Below are 21,562 nucleotides of genomic sequence, written 5' to 3' on the forward strand. Positions count from 1 at the left end.
TTGTGAGCTTATTTTAGAAGCTTGTAATGATTAGAAATGGGATGCCAATTTTTCTCTTTTTTCCCCCATAAAAATAATTTTCCTAACAAATCTCAGATGGTGTAGCCATAGGTTTTGGCTGGGTAATCCTGGGCGTGGCCCTCATTCTGGTGCTGGGTGTTGCTCCTCGGCAAGCGGATTGTATGTCGAGGAGGCGCCCAGCATGTGTGTAGTTTGGTGGTTCCTCTGACCCAGTGGGCAAGGTGCGGGCTGCAGGTGGCGTTGGGGAGAGGCCCGACTGCTGGGGAAGGTGGCGAATCGGCTTACCTTGCGGTCGGAGCCTAACTGCAACTTAATCTGGAGAAATGAGCGGGGAGGGTGGGTGTGTTCCAGCAAGTGCCTGAGCGACTGTTGACTTCAGCGGCTCCCCAGCAAGAGGACTTGACGTCAGCTGGTGTTTTCGTTCAGAGGGGAGCGGGAGCGTCCCTGAGGCTGAAAACCCTCTGCCCAGAGTTAAGCAAGTGGGACTTGGTCTCCTGGAGGGGTTTCCTGGAACTGGTGGGCAGGGGCTTGAAAACCAAGTCTGATGATGAGAAGCCTTCCCACGGATTCCGTCTGCAGACCCGTGGACCTCAGAAGGGTCCTCTAGGTCTGCCAGCCGTTCAGAGGTTTCTTCTGATTGAAATGAGACTGCAGCTGACTCTGCCTCCCCCAGATGCGACTGTAACTGCAGTGGTCGCTTCTTCACAAGCACCATTTTTAGAGACCACGAAAATCATTTTATTTTTTTTTTGAAAATCATTTTAGTACCTGCATCGAAGGTATGTCTTTCCCCCAAATAAGCACCTGAATAAATAGGGTCAGTTTCGCAAATATTTGTACTAACTATGTGAATGTTCCACAGGTCAGTTCAGACGGATCGTTGACATATGGTTTCTCTCTGCTATTCTTGAACTGGCTTCAGAGAAACCGATTTTAGTAGAGCGCCAAGTGAGGCCCTTTTAATAAGGGGTTCAAGTTTCTAAGAATGTTCTTAACTCGGAGTCCATTTTGTCAAGAGGCCGGATTGTTTCTCCAGGTCCCAGGAGAGGACAAGTTTCCACAGCAGGCTTCCAGAAGCCTGAGTTTCCCATCCTGTCTCTAATGTTCCTTCAGGGAGGTCCCGGTGAGCTGGGAGCAGAAAGAGGGCAGTGGTCAGGAGGGCTGTATGTAGAAGGACGGGGTTGCGAAGTTGTACCTAGCGTTCCCTCTCAATTTGTGATTACTAAGGATTAGCCTGGTTCTTTCCGAGAAGGAAATTTCTTGGTAGAGATTAAGTCTAGAAGAACTGATTCTCTTGAGTTTTGTAAAGCCACTCTGGCTCGAGACCCGCTAGAAACAGTGTTTCTTTGCTATGTCAGGAGACGGTGCAACGCAACCTCTAGATACTGTGTGCTTGCTTTTTTGTTTTTTTTAAAACAACCCTACTGTAATTAATCTCTTCACAAGTTGCACTTCGAGTACACTTTGGCTTCCCTTCAGACCTCAAATTCCAAATGGCTGTTGAGGTTGTGCAGGGTCACTTGCGCCACGACGGGGTTCAGTGTTCGGAATGGCAGCCTCACTAGGACCTGATGGCCCCATGCTGTCAGCGGGGCTGCTCAGCCCCCTGGAGGATGGAGTCAGCGAGCTGTTTCCGGCTCAGCTGCCGGTGCTGTCAGCAAAGAGGGACTCCTCACCAGCGCTTTTGTAGGGACGTCAGGGAGGGAGCCCGACAGATCACGTCCTGACCTTTCTGATGTCACCGATGGCTCTCCTGGTTCTCCCCACCCTCCCCAGTTTGCTCAGCCTGTAGGGCAGTGAATCACCCTAAAAGGTTCCCCTGAGGGGAGGCTGGGCAGACAGCAGGCTACTCTGGGCCCCTGGGCCTGGCCACTTCTGCCCTTATTGGTGAAGAGCTTTGCTCTGTCTTTTGCATTTTCTTGGCCAATCTTTAACACCATTGAGATGTTTGTGTTGCTTTTTATTTGAGGCTAACAGGGTTAAAAACACATCTAGTATCTAAGAGTTTTCCTTTTGCAGTTTTTTGTCATGAGAATGAGCCAGAATAATGAAAGACTTTATTTAATTATAACCTGTAACTAATCTCTTCCCACATCTGTAACCGCACTCTAACTGTAAAATATTAAATATACAAACAAAAGCGTGCTCCTTTGCAGTGGTGGGCTCTTTGGTTTTCAGTTCAGGAACTTTGAGAAAATGTTTCCTGTACCTGTTCACCATGGGACAGAAGGCAATAAAATCATTACTGGCCTGGAGACTTATCTTTTCTAAGCGGGACAGGGAGGCAGGGAGATGAGAGATGCTCTCCAGGTCACTGAAGGGTTCTGTAAGCAGCACCAGGATTCCTTGGAATTGATAGAAGTCTCCCACGTGCATTACACTCCTGAAATACAGAATATGCTCAGCAGATTTTTTTAAGTAATATTTCAAAATATAAATGACGATGTTACAAACTAAAAACACATGAAGTATATGAAGATTTCCTGCAAATTGGTAAGAGAACAAGAACTCAATGGAAAACTAAGCACCAGTGAACAGGCATTTCACAGAAGAGGAAATAAAGTGCTCAGCCTCATGAGCAGTCAAGGACCTGCATCAGGACTACAAAGAAAATACTATTTTACGCCCGTCCAAACAGCAAAGATGGAGAAGCCTGACAAACCAGTTGCTGGCAAGTTTGTGGGTCTTCACATGTTACAAGTGAGAGTCAGTGAGTACAGCCACTGTGGGAATTAATTTGAAATGAGCATTAGCCCGAAAATTGAATGGTCCCACATTCTAGCCCAGCAGTTCCTCTCCCAGAGATCCACCCAAGAGAAATAACAGCCACACTGCTGTGTTAATTTTATACACACACACACACACACACACAAAAACCACTTTACAAATACCTATATACAGAATAGAAAACAAAGTCTTTTAACTATGTATAGCACAGGGAACTAAATTGAGTATCCTATGATGAACCATAATGGAAAAGGATTTTTTTTTTAGAAATGTGTATGTATAACTGAATCACTTTGCTGTACAGCAGAAAGTTATAACAGTGTAAGTCAACTATACTTCAATTTTTAAAAAGTACTTTGAAGGCTAAAAAAAATACACAGATGACAAAAACATCACTTCGTTGTGGGGAAGGCAGAAGAATGAGGGAATATTCTTGGTTCCGCTGGGTAGTGAGCTCATGACCAAAGATAAATGCCACATATGCCTGGGCGTGAGGGGGCAGGAGTGATTCTTGTTTGAATCGTAAGTGACAGGCTCCAGGGGCTTCTAGAATGTTGTATATGCTTCTCTATGTGCATATACCTGAAGAAAATCCATCACTTCCCATCAGCCTTGAAAGGACGTATGACCCAGAAGATTCTCAGCGTCAGCGTTAGAACTTAAGTTCTTAGAACTGCTGTGTTACTACTTAGCTTGCTTCTGTAACGGTTGCGCACACAGCTGACACTCAGCTGTGAGCGGAAAAGCCAGACAGTCCTGTTTGGAGTGATGAAGGCAAGACGGTGGTGATGGTTGTACGAAACTGAATAGTTAATGCCTCTGAGTTGCCCACTTAGAAGTGGTAAAAATGGTAAATTTTATGTACCTGTATTTTGTCACAACTTAAAAAAAAACACCAGAAACCATTGAGTTGAAAAAAGAGTGGGAGACACTAGTATTTATACAACTGGACACAAAATGGCTAATGGTGGAGAGGGGTTGAAATGTCTAGTTTTTAAAAACTTATTTTCTAACTCACATCTGAATGATCTAGAAATAAAATAGAACTTTGAGGAATTTCAGAATTGCCTAAAAGCGGGCAGTGGAGGCTCCTGGATTCAGGAATGGATTCAGATTGAGTGGCTCCTCCTCCCACTCAATTTCAAAAAGGGTCTTTGGGTTGAGAGACCCTTGTTTTTATAGATGGAAAATGGGCTCAGAGAGGATCCTGGGTGCCACAGTGGACGGACCCCGAGGCTTTGCTGGCAGTCAGCAGTCGACTCCACATCCTCCATAAATAAGAAGGCCCTTGACAGAAGCCAGCATGTGAAACAGCTCAATTCCCACTAGACACGGCCCTTCTGTCCCTCTCTGCAGATGGAGGAACCTGGACAAGCACACAGCCCAGGGTTGGATGGGAACCAACACAGACTTGTCCCAGTGGGTGAGGAGGGGCCGGGCGGGCGGTCCCAGCGAGCCCCTGAACCCACGAGTGGTGAAAAGACAACAGGCTTTGGGGTCTGGGTTGAAACCCAGCTTAGCCTCTCAGCCTCCAGCCAGCTTGCCCAAGAAAACGAAGGTCTTCCTGCAAGAGTTGCCAAGGGACTTACGCGTAGCGCTGCCCCCACATGGAACGAGGGAGGCAGCCTCGGTTCTCAGGCGCAGGTTTGGGAGTCAGGTGAGGTTGGCTTTAGCCCTGCTGCCCGCACCTGCAGGGGTGAGGACAGCCAGCGCTCAGGGCCCACGAGGTAGCCCAGGTCCCCGCGCCACCCTTCTCCCCCACAGGGTGGCAGCAGTGAGCACCCAGCCCTGGCGGTTCTGTTCTGCTTCCCACTGGGCCCCTGGCAGGGCTGGACTGGACGGGAAGAGAAGCCCCGTCCCAGCAGAGAGGGGCCCAGAGCTGGGGAGCTCAGGCTCCGAGATGCCAGACAGATGCGGGCTTGAGGTGCGACCCCTGTGGGCTTCCCTGGGGCCCCTAGCAGGTGGGTAAGAGTTCAGTGGCCTCGGGCAAGTTGTTCGATGACCACTAACAGGAGGTGCTGGGGGACCCGGCCACCTGTCCAGCACCTCCTCACCTCTACGACCGGATGCTGGGGCAGCAGGTGGAGGGAGTGGCCAGCTCTGCACCTCTATGAGCCTCATCTGGAAAATGGGAGTAAGGGGGCCCCCGGGCCTGGAGGAGCGGTCACGCATGTCCTTCCTTCTGCCCTTCACCTGGGTCTCCCTTCCTCTGGTGCCGGTGTCTGTCCACTCCGTCCATCTGTCTTTGCCTCTAGCTGTTCGTTGTGTCTGCCCTGGCATGCGTCTGCCATGCATCTCTGTGTGTTGGTGTGTCTGTTTCTCTTTCTTTAGCATGTGTATCTCTTTCTCTGTGTGTGTGTGTCTCTGTCTCTGGTTTTCTGTGTGTGTGTGTGTATTTTAGTGTGGACGTGTATTTCTGTGTGTGTGTGTGTGTGTGTCTCTCTGGTTTTCTGTGTGTGTGTGTGTGTGTGTGCGTATTTTAGTGTGGATGTGTATTTCTGTGTGTGTGTGTGTGTCTCTCTCGGGTTTTCTGTGTGTGTGTGTGTGCGCGTATTTTAATGTGGATGTGTATTTCTGTGTGTGTGTGTGTGTGTGTGCGTATTTTAGTGTGGACGTGTATTTCTGTGTGTGTGTGTGTGTCTCTGGTTTTCTGTGTGTGTGTGTGTGTGCGTATTTTAGTGTGGACGTGTATTTCTGTGTGTGTGTGTTTAGTGTGTTCGTGTCTTACTCTCTGGCCGCCTGTGTGTGTCTGTGCAAGCACCCCCGTTTCATTCTTCATTCCCTTTCTCCTGTCTCTCTGTGTGTCTCTTCCTCCCTGAGACGGGTTCACGCGTGTGTGTTCAGCGTGCATGTTGCGTGCATTTGTGTTTCCATGTCTTCTGTCTCTCTCTGTCTCTGTGTCTCCCCGCCTCCGTCTATTGCAAGCGGGGCCTGTCCGGCAGAGCAGCGGATGTGTGAAGGCTGATTCAGTGGCTGACAGGAAGCCCGTCGCCCTGCCTGCTGCCCGCCAGTGTCTGGCATTGGCATCGGCTCGGGCAGGTGTGCGTACTCAGGATGAGGTGGCCGCAGTGAGGAGGCCCCCCGCTCTCAGGTAAGCCTTTCCCAGGGGTACCTGGAGCCTGGGCCTGAGGCCAGGGGCCTGAGGCTGCCCCCTGACACCCCGGGGGGATGGGAGAGGCCCTGGTGTCCTGGCAGGAGCATCTGGTTGCCCACTGGGTGGGCCAGGAAGAAACCAGGACACCCCACACCTCCTTCCTTAGCCCCCGCCCTGTCCTGGTGCCCCCCCCCCCCCGGCTAGGAGCCCCTTGCCCCAGCCCCTGCAGCACCCGGGGGCAGTTGTTTCTGGGGCTCTGGCCCCTCTCCTGCCCTCGCCTTCCCCGGCCCAGCCTGCACAGCCCTGGGAAGCACCCAGGGTGGTCCCACCACTTCCAGAGACGGCTGAGGGGCCAGGACAGGGCTCCCGGGGGCTCAGAAGCTTTGGTTTCTTCATCTGTAAAATGGGACTGTAAATACCCTGCCGCGGAACTACGGGAGGATGGGAGAGGCGCTCCGGGCGAGCAGGCCGAGGTCCTGCCCCAGGCCCTGAGGAAGAGCTGTCCAGGCCGCCCCACCCAGCCCCCAGCCTGGCCACCAGGTCCCTGCTGGGGGGGTCGAGAAACTACAGGCCCTGGGGCGCTCCCAGTGCCCTGCTCTGTCAACAGGAGGCCATAGCCTTCCCCTTCCCCTGCCCAGAACAGGAGCTTCCCCGGGGCCCTGCACCAGCCGCCTGAGCATTAAGCACCTCCATTAGAGACCTCTGGTCAGCCTCATCTGAAGGCCAAGGTTCTCTGGGGAAACAGAGTAGAGCCCAGCAGATAAAGCCTTCCCAGGGCTGGGATGGAAACCTCTTGACTCCATCCCTACCCCGGCGGGCCTCAGTTTTCCCATCCATAGCCAGAGGAGGGCTGGGGGGCTGGACAGGAGGGTCGCCAAGGGCCTTTGGGGGCGGGAGCCTGGGTCCTGGGGCTGCTCAGCCCAACCCTGAGAGCTCTTCCGCCATGGGCTTGTTGCAAACCTTGTTCATCTGAAAACTGCCCACTTCCCTTTCTGCTATTTTGGCCAGCAGGCCTGGGGCTGCGGCGGCCTCCTCTCCCCTCCCCACTCCACCCAGCGCGGCCTGGCCCCTGGGGCCCCTCCTGGTGCTGCGGGGGCCCAGCCCCTCTCCTTCCCCCTGCCACCGCCCCGCCTGTTCTCAGACCTGGGTGGGAAAACAAGCAGAGGACCAATTGAGTCAGTCTTGGTCTCGGGGAAGAGGCAGCCCTAGTTTCTTCCTCAAATGAATCTTTTATTTTTTTTTTCCAAATGAATCTTTTAAAAGCCATATTGTGTGATTCTTTAAAAAAATGTAATTTAAAAAAGGATTTACGGGAAGGAGTGTAGGCCTTAGAGTCTACCTGCCCTGAGTACGGATCTTGGCCCTGTGACTGCTCAGCTGTGTGACCTTGGGCAGAGTGCTCACCTCTCTGGGCCGCCCTCTCCTCCCTTGGAGAAAAAGGAGCCGACCTCTCCGAGGCGATGCTGTGTGGCTCTGTGACAACTGCGGGGCTGGGGGCAACAGCCACGCTCGCCTTCAGATCCCAGGGTCTCCCAGGGTCCCAGCACGACGCCTGCCTGGGGCAGGCTCAGGCCTGTGTGTCTGGGGGAGCAGGCATGGAGGGCTTCAGGCAGGGTTGCCCCAGGCTGTCCAGTGCAGGCCATCCAGCCAGGATGCAGCTAACCCCTTCCCATCCCGCAGGGACCGTGATGATGACAAGTCACAGAGGTCACAGCCAAATGTGCCCCACGCCAGCCATCAGCAGCACCTCCGGGTGTCATCTCAGTGCTGGGCCTCCTATGATGAACCCGAGGGTTGCGTGTCATTTTTTCCCCCCATTTAACAGGGTGACTGGTGGCATTTGGATTCAGCTGCTGAGGCAGAATTTGTATTCTCATGCCCTGCCCCCTTCCCTCACTCAGTGCCAGGCGGGGGGAAGACAGACCAGGGCTAGGGGCATGCCTGACTGTGCGGCTTATCCCCGAACAGCAGAGCCAGGAAGCAAGAGCACTTTCTGGTGGTCGGGGTTCCTCAGGGAGGGAGGGCAGCAGAGCTCAGCAGCCCAGATCCTTGGGCCTCAAATGCCAAGCTGAGTGTGTGGACTTGCCTGTGGGGTCTCAAGCAGACCCCAAGGGTGGCCAGTGCCAGACCCTTGTCCCATGGGAGTAACCCCCCGTGGGTCTACCCCCAAACCTCCTTGGGGGCAGAAAGAGCCTTCGTCTTGACCCAAAGATAAATGTGTCAAGGATGGGCGCTCGAGGGAACTGTCCAAACCAGCTGGCCGGAAGTGTGACACTCAGCAAGTTTCTCTTCCTGAAACCCTGACTGTGGTCCAGGCTGGATGTGTGTGAAATCCCCACAACTGTTGGAGGAAGGCCCTGGTTGATCCCAGTTTTACAGATGAGAAAAGTGAGGCCAAGAGACCCTGAGATACAGGTAGGGGTCCCCTGTCCAAGACTAGGGGCTCCCAACCTCAGCAGCCCTGGATGGACTTGGACCTTGGCTGGAGGCCCAAGAGGGAGGCGGCCCTGGACCAGAGGGAGGTCTGGGGAGGGCGGGGGGTATGCGGCCTGGGAAGACGGTGCCCCGGCCCCTAGAGGATGGGGAGCTGAGGTCCCCCCGGAACGATATCTGGGGTGTGACCGATCCATCCTCTCTCCTTATGTGGAGGCCACTGCGTCCCAAGGTCTGGGAATGGTGGTGTTCCTACTGACTCACTTGGCATTTGCGGGAAAGAGAGCTAACTTCTTCATGACGGGCCGCTGACAGAGGCTGGGCCCTGCACGGAGATTCCCTGTCATCTTTGAAACAGGGATTCAGGAAGCTTGGGGTGGTGAGCGGGGCCGCGGGGTATGGTGCAGGCCTCTGGGGCAGCCAGAAAGAGGGGGGAGGCCTGCACAAAACTCCGGCCTCCTTCAGCCTCACCTCCCGCAGCTGTGAAGCGAGGAGAAGCCTCCTCCCAGGTGGCCGAGGTGGGAGGCACAGGTGTTCAGAGGGGATGCTCCGTAGCATGGGCTCCATGTGCCCACCGTGGGGCACAGGCCCCACAGGACCCCTGCTGCCCTCTGTCACTGGCCTTTGCAAAGGGGGCTGAGCCTCTTTAGAGTTGCAACAAATCTCCCTGGAGGGCCCCTCAAGAGGGCTGAACTTGCACTCAGCAGGCCTTGCTAGGTGGCTGCCTGCGGCTTCGCTGAGGCCCGGAGGCTGGGACCGGCCACTGACCACAGAGCAGCCTCTTAACCCCATCTCCCAGCACATTCCTCCACCAGCCGCCAAAGTCCCTCTCTGCCCAGGCGCCCTTTGCCCCTTCCTGGTCTCAGGCCCACCTCCTCCGAGAAGCCTTCCTGACCTCCCTCCTCCCAGCTCCCAGGACAGGAGGAGCCAGAGCATCTGGGTAGACGGGCATTTTAGGAATGGAAATTGCACCCCCAGCTCCCCCGGGAGGCCTTGGGTGGGAGCAGAGAATCACCCTAAGGTGGATGGGGGCTCCAGTGTAGAAGGGGCAGTGGATTCTGAGCTTGGGGAACAAAGCTGGGTTCGCAGGAGGTTTCATGACAGGATCAAAGAGCAGAACAAGCATTAGGGTCTGGAGTGCTTGCATGCATGCTAGGTCACTTCAGTCGTGTCCGACTCCTTGCGAAACTGTGTGGACTGCAGCCTGCCAGGCTGCTCTGTCCATGGGATTCTCCAGGCAAGAATACTGGAGTGGGTTGCCGTGCCCTCTTCCACGGGATCTTCCTGACCCAGGGATCGAACCCTCGTCTCTTATGTCTCCTGCATTGGCAGGCAGGTTTTCTTTATCACTAGGACTTCCTGGGAAGCTCCTAGGGTCTGGAGGCTGGCATTCAAATCCTGCCTTTCCCCTTTGCAGCTGTGGAATTTGGGGCTTCCGATTCTCTATTTGTGAAATGGCGCGAGCCTCTCCCTCGCGGGGTGGCTGGGTGGACTAAGCAAAGGTGTGCATGGGAGTGTGCGCTTACAGGCAGGTTTCCAGAACCTTCCAGCACTTGATGATGGCCCTGGGGGACCCGAGGTGTGGGTCTGGGGTCAGATGAGCAGACAGGGCTGGTTCTGTCCCCGTCTGGTCCCAGAGCAGGGAGGGTAGGGGACGCTGGGCTGTCAGGGGACACTAGGGGGAGTGTTCCTAGCAGGGGCGGCCCTGCGGCCCCCTACCCTGGCTCACAGTGCCCCCTGTCGCAGCCCTGCAGGAAGAAGAGCGGCCCAGAATGGACATGAGCGCGGACACGGAGCTGCTGTGGCCGGGGGCGGCTCTGCTGCTGCTGCTGGGGGCAGCGGCCAGCCTGTGCGTGCGCTGTTCCCGCCCAGGTAAAGCCTGGGGGTCGTGGGCCTGTGGGAGGAGTAGGCGGTGTCCCCAGAGAGCCGCTCAGGCCCAGACCCGGCTGCTTGGAAGGGGCAGTCAGATAAGCCTGGGGGCGCAGAAGTGAAACCCAGGGACCCGTCCCCTGATCGTTCTCTGAAGACCACGGGTCTGACTCAGTGGGAGTGTTGGTTCTCTGGAGTCAAAGGCGTCTGTCTGCACATGGATTGCGCCGGACAAGGGAGGGGAGAGGGGGCTGGGCTGCCTGCAGTGTCTGCCTTCATGTTCCACTCTCCTAAGTAAATGGTGAGCAAACCTCACCAGGGTCAGGTGGCCCCCCAGCGATGAGTGGCTCAGCCCCCATATCCGGTCTGAGGCCTGCCCGGGGCAACAGGGGAGATGGTTGGGCCTCGGATCTCAGCTCCCACCCGGCCCGGGGGGCGGGGAACTGGCTAATCTGGTCCTGCTCTTGCAGGTGCAAAGAAGTCTGAGAAAATCTATGAGCAGAGGAGTCTGTGAGTGTCTCCCCAGCCCGGTGATGCCGTGTGTCCTGCCTGGGCGGGGGCCGTCCCTCTGGGCCTCCCCTCGGGCATCCCCGCCCCCACCCCTCGCCCCTTCACTCTCACCTCCTCCATGCCGGGCTCCAGTGGGTCCTCAGCACTTAGGGGAGGGCGAGGGGGTGCCCAGGGACCGCCCAAACCCTGCCCCAGACTAGTCGGGGAGGGTGGGAGGCACGCTCCAGCGAGCACAGGAGCGTCTCCAGAAATCCCCGCCGTGACCCCAGCCCAGTGGGGACTAGGCTGTGCTGGGGGGTTGACAGAGGAATCCCGCCCTCCCATTGCAGGGACAGGGACCAGGGACCAGGTGCTGGGTCCGAGAGAGAATGTGGGCATGAAACTTTGGGGGGATCAGGGAAGGCCTCCTGGAGGAGGCGGGAAGAATCTGAAGAGAGACAGAAGGGGAAAGGGGGACATTCCAGAGAGAGAGGGAACAGTGTGGGCAATCACTGACTTAAGGCTGGGGTGGACACCATCTTGGGGTTGATGCAGCCGAAGTGAACATGTCTTGAGAGTAGTGAGCTGAATTCGGAGGAAGGAGAGTCTTGACCGTGGCCAGAGGCCTTGGCCTTTGTCCAAAGGGCCAAGGGGTGTCGCAGGAGAGCTGGAAGCAGAGCGGTGGTCAGGGGAGATGAAACGCTGTCACTGACCCCAGAGTGTCAGGACCCCGGCAGGAGGGCTGCGGCCAGCGGTGTGCTGATGGAGGGCTCCGAGACCTGTGTGCACACACGTGCACAGGCCTGCACGCCCACGCACACCCACTGGCTCCCCCAGCACTCATTCATGCATGCACTTCTCACACACACACAGGGCCTGCTTGCACGCCTGGGCAGGCACTCACATACAAACCCGCTCACACACCCTCTTCTCATTTCCTTTTGCAACTGAAAAACCACAGTGAGATTTGAAAATAGAATTTTCCCATCCATGCCCACTCCTGGGGCTGGGGCTGGCCCTTCCCAGCCTTTTGGGGTCCCTTGGTCCTCTGGCTCGCCAGCCCACAACCTCCACCAGGGCAGGGTGGACTGGACTCCCCTGGTGCCCTCCCCCTGCCCCAAGGCAAGTTCCTCAATGTCTCCCCTCGCCTCTCCTCCTTTAGTCCCTGCCCACTCCAGGCCCCTGGTTAATCTTAGAACTGAAGATCCTCAGAGGCACAAGTTAAACCTCCCCATGTGGGAGGTGGAGAAAAAGGCCTGAGTAGGAGGAGATCAGAGGGGAGACTTGGGCTCTCCCCACCTCAACTGGGTTCAGTCCTACCTGTGCCCGGCCCAGCTCCATGCCAGACTCTTCTGTGGATTTAGGGCCTTGTTCCTAAATCAGATCACTTTCACCCCTCAGGAGTTCCTGGAAGACTGGACCAGGTCACCATTCTGGTCCATGGAAGAAACCCAAAAGGCTTTTATAATTAGCTAATCTGCTCCACTAACCTTAGTGGTGGCATTCATTCCCAAAGGTACTTCGTGGACCAAAATGGCAGCTAAAGCTCCAGCCCTCATCTCTGCATTCCATGCAGCAGTAAGAATGAAGAAGGAAGACAAAAAGGGTGCATCCCAGTTGGGAGTGCCTCCTTTAAGACGCTTTCCTGAAAGCCCAACAGTTTTGGCTTGCATATCATTAACCAGAGTCTAATTACATAGTCACACTTACGTGTAAGGGAGGCTGGGAAATAGAGTCTTTTTTTAAAAACAATTGAAGTAACATTGGTTTATAACATTATTTAGGTTTCACGTGTAGAATATTTTATTTCTATTTCTGTACACCTTATATCAAGCTGACCAACGAACTTGTGGCTTCCATCTGTCATCACACAGTTCATCCCCCTTACCCATTTTCCCTCTCAACTTAGGTAAACACTACTCTTCTCTCTGTGTCTACGAGTTAGTGTTTGTTTGGTTTGTTCGTTTGTTATTTGTTTGCTTTTTATATTTCACACATGAGTGAAATCGTACTGAATTTTTCCTTCTCTGACATATTTCACTTAGCATAATACCCTCAAGGTCCAACCACGTTGTCACAAATAGCAAGATTTTATCTTTTTATGGGTAAAGAGTATTCCACGGTGTATATATGCCACATCCTCCTTACTCATTCATCTACCTGTTGATGGACACTTAGATTGTCTCCGTGTCTTGGCTGTCGTAAATAGTGCTGCAGCAAACATAGGGGCACATATTCTGTTGTTGTTCAGTTGCTAAGTTGTGTCAGACTCTGCAACCCCATGGACTGCCGCGTGCCAGGCTCCTCTGTCCTTCACTATGTCTCAGAGTTGGCTCAAATTCAAGTTCATTGAGTCGGTGATGCCATCCACCCATCTCATCTTGTGCCTCCCCCTTCTTCTCCTGCCCTCAATCTTTCCCAGCATCAGGGTGTTTTCTAGTGAGTTGACTCTTCGAATCAGGTGGCCAGAGTATTGGTGCTTCAGCATCAGTCCTTCCAATGAGTATTCAGGGTTGATTTCCTGTATAATTGACTGGTTTGATCTCTTTGCTGTTCAAGGGACTCTCAAGAGTCTTCTTCAGCACTATATATAGCTTTTAAAATTAGTTATTTCATATTCTTTAGATAAATACCCAGAAGTGGGATTTCTGGATTATATGGTAGTTTTATCCTTAGTTTTTGGGGCATGTCCATATTGAATTTATAGTGACTACACTAATTTATATTCCCCCCGATAGCACACAAGGGTTTCCTTTCCTCCACATCCTTACCAACACTTTTGATTTCTTGCCTTTTTGGTAATATTGTTGTTCTATCAGGCCTAAGGTGAAACTTCACCATGGTTTTGATTTGCATTTATTTCCCTCATAATTAGTGATGTTGAACATCTTTTCATATCTGTTGGCCATTTATAAGTCTTCTTTAGAAAAAAAAAAACTAAGTCTATTTAGTTCCTCTGCCCATTTTGTTAATCAGGTTGTTTTTTGGCTGTTATGAGTTGTTTTTATATTATATTGTAAGGGACATTAACCCCTTATCAGATATATCATTTGCAAATAGCTTCTCCTGCCCGGCAGATGGTCTTTTGGTTTCATCGATGACTTCCTTGGCTGAGCAGAAGGTTTTTAGTTTGATGTCGTTCATTTATTGGGAAATAGAGCTTTATAGATGGGTGTGTGATTGTCTAAATATAAATCAGGTTCTGTTTGAAAGGAAGAAAGTGATAGTTAGATGCCTAGCTGTGTTTGCTAAGCCCTGAAGTTGCCTCATCCATTACTGGGGAATAAATGGCATGTTTGAACATCTCCAGCATGCCATGCTCTCAAAGGAATCTTAAACATTCCTGGGGTGGTAGGTGGTCGGGGCAGCCTCTTTGTTGCTCCTGGTTGAAGTCACCACCAAGTCCCTGAGCAGCTCTCCCAGCCCTGCCACAGGCCCTCCTGACCGTCTATGTGTCTGGTTGGCTCCAGCCCAGGCCTGTGCGAGAAGGGTGGGCACCTGGTGGGCAGGCAGGGGAGCTGTATAGACGCATCAGGACGCCCCGGATCTGAGTCCTACAGGGCTGGCAGCACCCCCTCACTCTCGCTGTGGTCTGTCCCTCCCTGTCCATCTGTTCTCTCTGTCCCTGGGGCTGTGGGAAGCCAGGCCCTGACTCAGCACAGCTCTGTGTGTTTCCAGGCAAGAGAATCAGCAGAGCTTTGCAGTGGCCCGGACCTACACCCGTGAGTCCCCTGGCAGACGGGTCCCAGGCTGGGCTCAGGGTTGGGGGTGTCAGCCTCAAAATCCCTTTCGTCCTCATTGTTCTGAGGCTGTGGCCAGGCCTGATCGGGCTGGGTGATGGGATGAAGGGACTACACCGGCCAGCTGGTCTGGGGCCCAGCCAATATCCCTTCATCCTTTGCAGTGGTCAGGGAGGCCTGGCCCGGGGACACGGCCTCCAACATGGAGTTGACAAGGTAGGAATGAGCCCCTAAACCCACACCCAAGGGAGGTGATGAGGAGGGCCCTGGGGAGTACCCACCTGGCGGAGCCCAGGCCAAGACCCTGCTCCTTCCTCAGACCTCAGAACCCCAGTTCTGATTCTGAGGGCCCCACCAGGGGGGCTGTGGGCTCCAGACCCCCAGGAACCCCGGGGGCCTCCTCCCAGCCCCTTCTCAGCCCTGGCCCCGCTCTCATGCAGGAAGGACAAGCTGTTGCGGTTCTCCCCCAGCCTCGAGGGTGAGTGACCTGGGACACAGGGGTGGGGGCTGGGGCAAGGTGGGATAGAGACAGGTGAATACCTGGTAAGACAGCTACTAAGCACGAGGCCTTCCCAGAGAGACATGCAGGCTGGGCTGGGAGGCCTGATGGCTGGCCCAGTGGGGCGAGGGGACAGAGAGCAGGTGTGACACTGTGAAGAGTGGGAAACACCTGGAGGGGCTCCGGGCTGGGGAACCAGCATTGAGCCAATTGGCCTGGACTTTCTTCCAGATTCTTCATCCCCCAGGTACCAGTACTTCAGCAAAGGTAGGTGGGTTCTGGGCAGGAGGGGGCTGCGGTGCGGGCCCACAGCCCCTGCCGCGGCCTGATTCTAGCCCCCTCCCGCAGGAAGCAGACCCAGATCAGAGGAAGCCTACATGTGAGCGGCCTTCTGCGGGCCCTGGCCACCTCCGCCCCGCCCTCACCCGCCCCGCCCTCAGCTTCCTTCCGCGAGAACGGCCTCCTGCCCTGGAAACCCGCGGGCCCGGGCAGGCTCCCCGCAGCACCGTGGCTCCTCAGAGGACCGCGGCTTCGTGGGGACAAGGCCGGGGCAGGGACGCAGCCCTGCTCGGGGGCGGGGCCGTCTGGGTGGGCGGGGCTGTCTGGGGTGGGCGGGGCTCATCCTGAGTCGGCGGACCCTCCAGAGGAAGGGTCCCCAGGACGTCTCCTCCTGGGCTCCCTGTTAGGCAAACTGAGGTTCTGGGGCGGGAGGCGACTTGCCTAAAGTCACCCGGCACGGTGGCTGGAGCCAGGCCACCACGCTTTCAGCCCCAGGGTGGCTCAGGGGTGAGACCCTGGCTGAGCCCCCCACGGGCTCCGGGGGGAGTGACGACGGCTGGGGCAGCCGTGGTCTCACCGCCCCCCACGTGAAGCCCCCACCCCCACCACGGGCCTGCCCCGCAGCTGGTGCTGTGTCTGTGTTTTCTTGTCAGAGACCCCACCTCCACGGACTATTACAATTACGATCCGTTCCAGAAGCCCGTGGAAGGTGAGGCAGAGGAGGCAGCGAGGGCAGATCAGCTTCAGAGCCCACACCCTCGGGCCTGGGCCAGAGAGGGTTCGGAGGACCGGGGAGGATCTGGGAGGATCAGGGAGGACTGAGGAGGATGGCAAGGACCTGGGGGGACCTAGGAGGACCGAGGAGGACTGTGGGAGGATCGGAGAGGACCGAGGAGGACCTAGTAGGACCGAGAAGGACTTGGGGAGGACCGAGAAGGACTTGGGGAGGACCGAGGAGGACTGAGGAGGATCGAGGAGGATCTGGGAGGACCGAGGATAGGTGAGGACTCGGGAGGACCCGGGAGGACGGAGGAGGATGGGGAGGATCTAGGAGGACCTGGGAGGATGGGGAGGACTGGGGGAGGACTGAGGAGGACCTGAGAGGATCAGGGAGGACCATGGAGGACCTAGGAGGACTGAGGAGGCTGGCACTGTGGGCAGGAGCTGAGATGCAGAGGAGGGCAGGGATGGAAGGGAGCAAGAGTCGGAGAGCAGAGGGGAGCTGAGGGCAGGGACCGGGGGCAGGTTGATCCCCTTGTCATTCAGGGCCTCCCTCAAGGCTGGGGACACATGGGTCCTTGGAGGGAGGCCCTGGAAGGGGCAGACTTGCTTGAAGGATGCCAAGCCCTGCCAGCCCTGAAGGTGCTGGAACCCTGGGCTCTTAACACCTTGGCTTTACAGAACAGGAGGGTGGGCAGTGCCTGCTAAAGGGGGCATAGGCCTGGATCCCTGCCTAGGCTGAGCCAGAGTGGGAGTGAAGGTCTTCTTCTCCCCCGCTGCGCTCCTATATTGGGGGGAAAGCCCTCACTTCTCAGAGCCTCTTCAACAAAGATGGAAGCTGGGTGAGGCAGTGTTTAGAGCTTAGCTTGCTCGTTGGGGGGTGGGGGTGGGGTGCAAAGCCAGGGTACCAGGCTCTGATATGCCACACCCAGCCTAGACCCCCAGGCAGAGGATCCTCAGCCTGCCCGCACTGCCTGAAGGGTTAGGCAGGTTCCTGTCTCCTGTGCCCCCAGTGGCTCTGCCTGCGCCTCTTGCCCGCATAGAGATGGGTCTCCCTTCTCTTACCTATCCATGGTGGGCCTGCCCCTCCCCAGAGCATTCAGGGGAATGCTTCTGAAAGACAGAAGGAGCCCAGGGTGGAAGCCACGGAGCCAGGCCTGTGCCCATTAAGAAGCTTGTCCAGGAGAATGTTCGAGGCCCTGCGGGACCCAGAGGGGGCTTGATGAGACAGAGGGAGGGAGGAAGAGCCAGGCTTGTCATGCAGGACCCACCAGCACCCCCCACCCTCTCCCCTGTTCCTGGCAGATGACGATGACACCAATTCCTATGAGAACGTGCTCATCTGCAAGCCAAAGAGAATGGAATCAGGTAAGGTTGCACTGCTGGGGTCTGGAGCTCCCGCTGCAGGGTTCACCAGTACTAGACCTCGTGTCCCGGGAGGAGGCCCCGTCAAGTCCCTGGATCTCCCTCCCTCCCTCGAGGGTCTGCCAAGCACGTGAAGGATGCAGGCTGCCCCCCTAGAGGGGCGGCCACGGCACCTCGCTGGCCTGAGGAATGGCCGTGGTGGCTGTCCCTTCCCCAGCCCCTGTCCTGGTGCTCTCTCTGCAGTGGATGAGGGGTCTGAGGATTATCAGAACTCGGCGTCCATTCAGCAGTGGCGGGAGTCCAAGAAAGTCATGGGTATGTGGCCAGAGCCCAGGCATTCCCAAATGGTCACCTACAGCTGGCTTGCATTGGAGGGGGGCCGCCCTAGGACACTCAGTCAGGGGGAGGGGGAGAGAGGGGCATTTAGGGGATCTGGGAGAACGAGGCCAGGTGGGCTCCCCCGAGGCCCGTCCAGCTGATCCCACAGCGAAGCTTCTGGCGCATCAGCGGCTGCAGCGGCTCAACCATGGCAGGACCTCCTTCGGAAGCACTGTGGCCTCTGAGGTTGGGTCCTCCTGGCCTGCTGCCCGTCCAGTGGCTTGGATGGAATCGCACCTGCCCTGCTCCGGGCGGGACAGACTGCTGGGAGATCCCAGAGAGGATGAGACAGACACACCAGGCAGTGTAGCCTTTCCCGTGGTCTGCACGGTACCATCTGCAGAGATAGGGCCGGGCTGAGTGTGTCCATGTGAACCCTCTGACTGTCTGCCCACGGATCCGCAGAGCCAGCCCCGCGGGAAGCACCACTTTCCCTGGCAGGAAGCCCAGACGAGGACGGGGAGCCCGATTATGTGAACGGGGATGTGGCGGCCATCGAAGCCTAGGGAAGAAGGTGCCTGGAGGAAGGTACGGTCCCCGCTGGTGGGCCGCACGAGGGGGATCACATCCCCAGGGAAAAGCAGAGCACCGGGGCTGGAGGAGCCACAGGAGGGGCTGTGGACAGCACTCACGGGTGCTGAAACGGGGTGGCTTCTTGGAGCACTGGACCTCCCATCAAGTCCCTGCCCACCCCCAACTCTTGTGGCTGGCGTGGTGAGGTGACATATTTACGGCAGACACAAAGTCTCAGCCCCGGGGGTGTCAGGCAGGGCAGGCTGGTGAGTCTGGGTGGGCCTCTGCAACCTTGGAAGGTGATTTAACCTCCCGTGACCCACTTCCTCGCTTGCAACATGGAGCTACTGGGACCTGTGTCTTAGATGGGACACACAAGACCCACACAGAAAGCAGGGCCAGGGACTTCCCAGGTGGTCTGGTGGTTAGGACTCCGTGCTGCCGCTGCAAAGAGCATGGGTTTGATCCCTGGTCGAGGAACTAAGATCCCGCGTGCCACATGGTACAGCCACACAGACAAAAAAACCAGCAGCAGGACCAGGGTGACTTGCCCATGTTGGACGCAGGGATGGGGCGGGATGGGGGCTGGTGATGGTGCCAAGTGCTCACACACCACCCCTTGGCGCCCCCCAAGGCACAGAGAGGACAAGCCACCTGCCGCGGTCCCCACTTAGAGTGCGCGGAGGAGGGGATGGACACACGTACAAAGATGTAGGAGCCCGGCCTTGCCTCCGGGACAGGGGAGTCGACCCGAGGGTCCTGGAAAGGCTGCCTGAAGTCCCAATCTGGGGGACACGGGCAAGCCTGTCACACTGGGGGCAGGCCTGGGCCGTTTGAGAAACCAGCAATAGGATCAGCTGCAGGCGTTTAAGCCCAAAGGGCAGAGCCCACAGTTCATTCATTCACCCCGCAACTAGGGAGCACCTGCCAGGGGCAAGTCCTGTCTTAGAGGCTGGGGACACAGTGATAAAGAGAAGATACATAAATCCCTGTCCACTTAGAACTTCCATTCTGGTGGGAGAGAGCAAACAGGCAAACTAGCTGGAAGAGGAGAGGCGAGACAAGAGAAGGGAGGAGAGGGGAGGGGAGAAAGGAAATTGAGCAGTTAAGATGTTAGGAGTGGGGAGAGGCAGGAGGAATGTGGTGGGGGAGAGGAGGGTGCCCTCATTTAAGCTGGGAGGCAGAGAAGTCTTTCAGAGCTCCCCTCCTCACCCTTCTAGGGGAGGGAAGGACCCCCGACAGGAGCCTGAGTCTGACAAGAGGGGAACAGAACAGAGCGATGGGGGAGTGGCAGAGGTGGAGGGCAGGGCCAGCAGCTGGGTTTTTTCTGAGATGGGGGATGTGCTCAGCAGGGTAAGAGTGACTTGATGTTTCTCAGGTATCACTGCCCGCCACTGTGTAGAGATGTGAATACAGGGACGGGGAGGCAGGGAGGCCAGTACCTTAGGGCAGGAACCCGGGAGGCCGTGGTGGGGGCAAACCGTTTGTGCAGCTGAAGGGGCTCCCTGATGTGCCGCTTGTCAGCTGCCAGGTGGAGTGAGGATTGAGGAGGCCTGGGAGGTTTGCCCGAGTCAAAGGAGAGGGCATCACTATCAGCAACTGAGATCAGGGAGGCGACCAGCAGAGCAGGTTTTGTGGGCAAGGCTGGTTTATGTCTGGGCCTGCTAAGTTGGAGATACCATGCAGGGGGTTGTACGAAGTGAGGAGTTAAGAGACCTGCGTCTGGATTCAGGGAGAGGGCAGGAGGAAAGAGGCTGTGCAGGTTCCTAAGAGGAAAGAAATTAGAGTACGCTGTCTGACAAATGATACGGGGAGCCTCTAGTTTGGGGTTGGACTCCGGCTGGCTGGAATTTACACCCTCGACCTCGCACACAAGGTCTGAACTCCACAAGCTGGTGTGCAAAGTGGCCTGACAAGACTGGGGAGACCTAATCCCTGTGTTCGAGTAGGTGGAAGGGCCACCAGGCAAGGCTGGGGGCAAAGTGGAGTTAGGGCCTGGTACCCCTGGTCAAGTCCCTTCAGGTATTCAAACAAAAAGCAGGCACCTCCCTGGTGGTCCAGTGGTTCGGACTCCAAGCTTCCATGGGGGTTCAATCCCTGACTGGGGAACTAAGATCCCCAGCCTTTCACCTAAAAAAAAAAAAAAACAGGCAGAAGCTCCTAGCTCCTGGAATAAGAAACACGCTTGTTTGATGGGCAGGTTCTCTGCTCACTGACCATCGCTGTGTATCCTCCTGGGGCCAAGGGGACAAAGAGTCAGGCCAGGCAAACCTTTCCCTCTTTAACAAATACGTTTCCTCTTCATTGAAGGAGCCAGGGAACCATTTATCGCCTCCCCAGGACCCCTTCTCCAGAGCCGCTCAGCTTCTACACTCCCTGCTGCACTCCTGGGAGGGGCATCAACGTGTCCTGAGGACCAGCGGGCTGGCCACGCAGCACCTGGCCTGGGAAAGGACAGTTACAGGGAGCCAACCTCTGACCGGCTCCCACGGGCAAGCCTGGGGTCTGGCGGCTCCCGCCGTGGTCCCGTGCCCAGAACTGGGGACAGCTGCGTCCCCCTACCCGCATTGAAAACATCGTACTACATGGGTGTTTGTGTCCTTTTTTTTCGCTTTGGATTTTGATCCCAAATTGCTTACTAACGTTGGTTGCTGGGATTTCGTGATGGATAAGCTTGTACAGTTAATTTATGCAGGTGGAGTTGTATTTAATATTTTGCGTTTCAGGGTAGAGGTTGTGTAATAACTTGTCTCCTGTAAGCATTACATGTACTTCACCTCGACAGCTGGGGGTGCCCTGGCGCTCCTTTCTCTGGGCCTTGGTTAACTAAAGCAGAGATGAAGCTGCGGCTAACTTTGCGAACCTCTCGTGGGAGCGTCCGCTGCGGGCAGACTGCGGAAGGGGCAGGCGGGGAGGAGTGGCCGGGGCCCCGGCTGACTGGGCAGGAACATGACCGTCTCATGGGACAGGTGGGAGCCTGAGGGACCTTCTGCCTCAGAGAAGCCAGAGTCAGGGAGACAAAGCGCCTCCTTCGACTGAAACGTCTCAATAAACATTTCCAATTTAAGAGCATGATTTTTTTGTCTGCTTTCCCCGCCTCACTAGAATCTTCTAAGGCATGAAGGTCAGGCTTGTTTCATACAAAGGGGCCTGAGGGACGTCCCAGGTGGTCCAGCGACTAAGGCTGTGTTCCCAGTGCGGGGGGCCTGGGTTCCATCCCCGCGGTCAGGGATCCCCCAGGCCACAACCAAGAGTTCGCAGGTCGCAGCTAAAGAAGTGCCGCGTGCCACAAAGAAGATGGATGATCCGGCATGCTGCGACGTGGTGCAGCCAAAGAAATACTTAAAACAACCCCAAAACTCTGAGATCTGGAGAGAAGGCTGGGGACAAGAACCTCTTTCCAGATGTCTCATCAGACATGAGACAGTTCTTTCC

The 21,562-nt window shown here is 55.9% G+C and overlaps 1 protein-coding gene across 4 annotated transcripts; it reads left to right on the forward strand.

Moving 5' to 3' along the window:
* The first annotated feature begins 5,434 nt into the window (after positions 1-5,434).
* Positions 5,435-21,199, forward strand: LAT2 (linker for activation of T cells family member 2). 4 transcript variants are annotated; one of them, XM_027526730.1, is made up of 13 exons: positions 5,435-5,839; positions 10,022-10,147; positions 10,615-10,654; positions 14,312-14,355; positions 14,538-14,589; positions 14,814-14,851; positions 15,104-15,139; positions 15,221-15,251; positions 15,805-15,860; positions 17,177-17,239; positions 17,480-17,551; positions 18,020-18,142; positions 20,438-21,199. In XM_027526730.1, exons 2-12 carry the CDS (start codon positions 10,048-10,050, stop codon positions 18,118-18,120), a joined length of 633 nt encoding a protein of 210 aa, XP_027382531.1. In that variant the 5' UTR covers positions 5,435-5,839; positions 10,022-10,047; the 3' UTR covers positions 18,121-18,142; positions 20,438-21,199. The 4 variants fall into 4 exon arrangements, with proteins under 4 accessions (XP_027382531.1, XP_027382534.1, XP_027382530.1 ...); XM_027526733.1 differs by having other exon boundaries at positions 10,030-10,147; XM_027526731.1 differs by lacking the exon at positions 5,435-5,839 and adding an exon at positions 8,150-8,257.
* Positions 21,200-21,562: the final 363 nt, after the last annotated feature.

The sequence above is a fragment of the Bos indicus x Bos taurus genome, chromosome 25, assembly GCF_003369695.1.
Source record: "Bos indicus x Bos taurus breed Angus x Brahman F1 hybrid chromosome 25, Bos_hybrid_MaternalHap_v2.0, whole genome shotgun sequence".
Taxonomy (NCBI): Eukaryota; Metazoa; Chordata; class Mammalia; order Artiodactyla; family Bovidae; genus Bos; species Bos indicus x Bos taurus.

Excerpts from the sequence above, each read along its gene's own strand:
- LAT2 (XM_027526729.1), top strand. The coding sequence starts at position 8,222 with ATGAGAAAAGTGAGGCCAAGAGACCCTGAGATACAG. Across the intron at positions 8,258-10,029 it reads CAAGAGACCCTGAGATACAG|GAAGAAGAGCGGCCCAGAAT; the intron begins GTAGGGGTCCCC and ends GCAGCCCTGCAG. Across the intron at positions 10,655-14,311 it reads ATCTATGAGCAGAGGAGTCT|GCAAGAGAATCAGCAGAGCT; the intron begins GTGAGTGTCTCC and ends GTGTGTTTCCAG.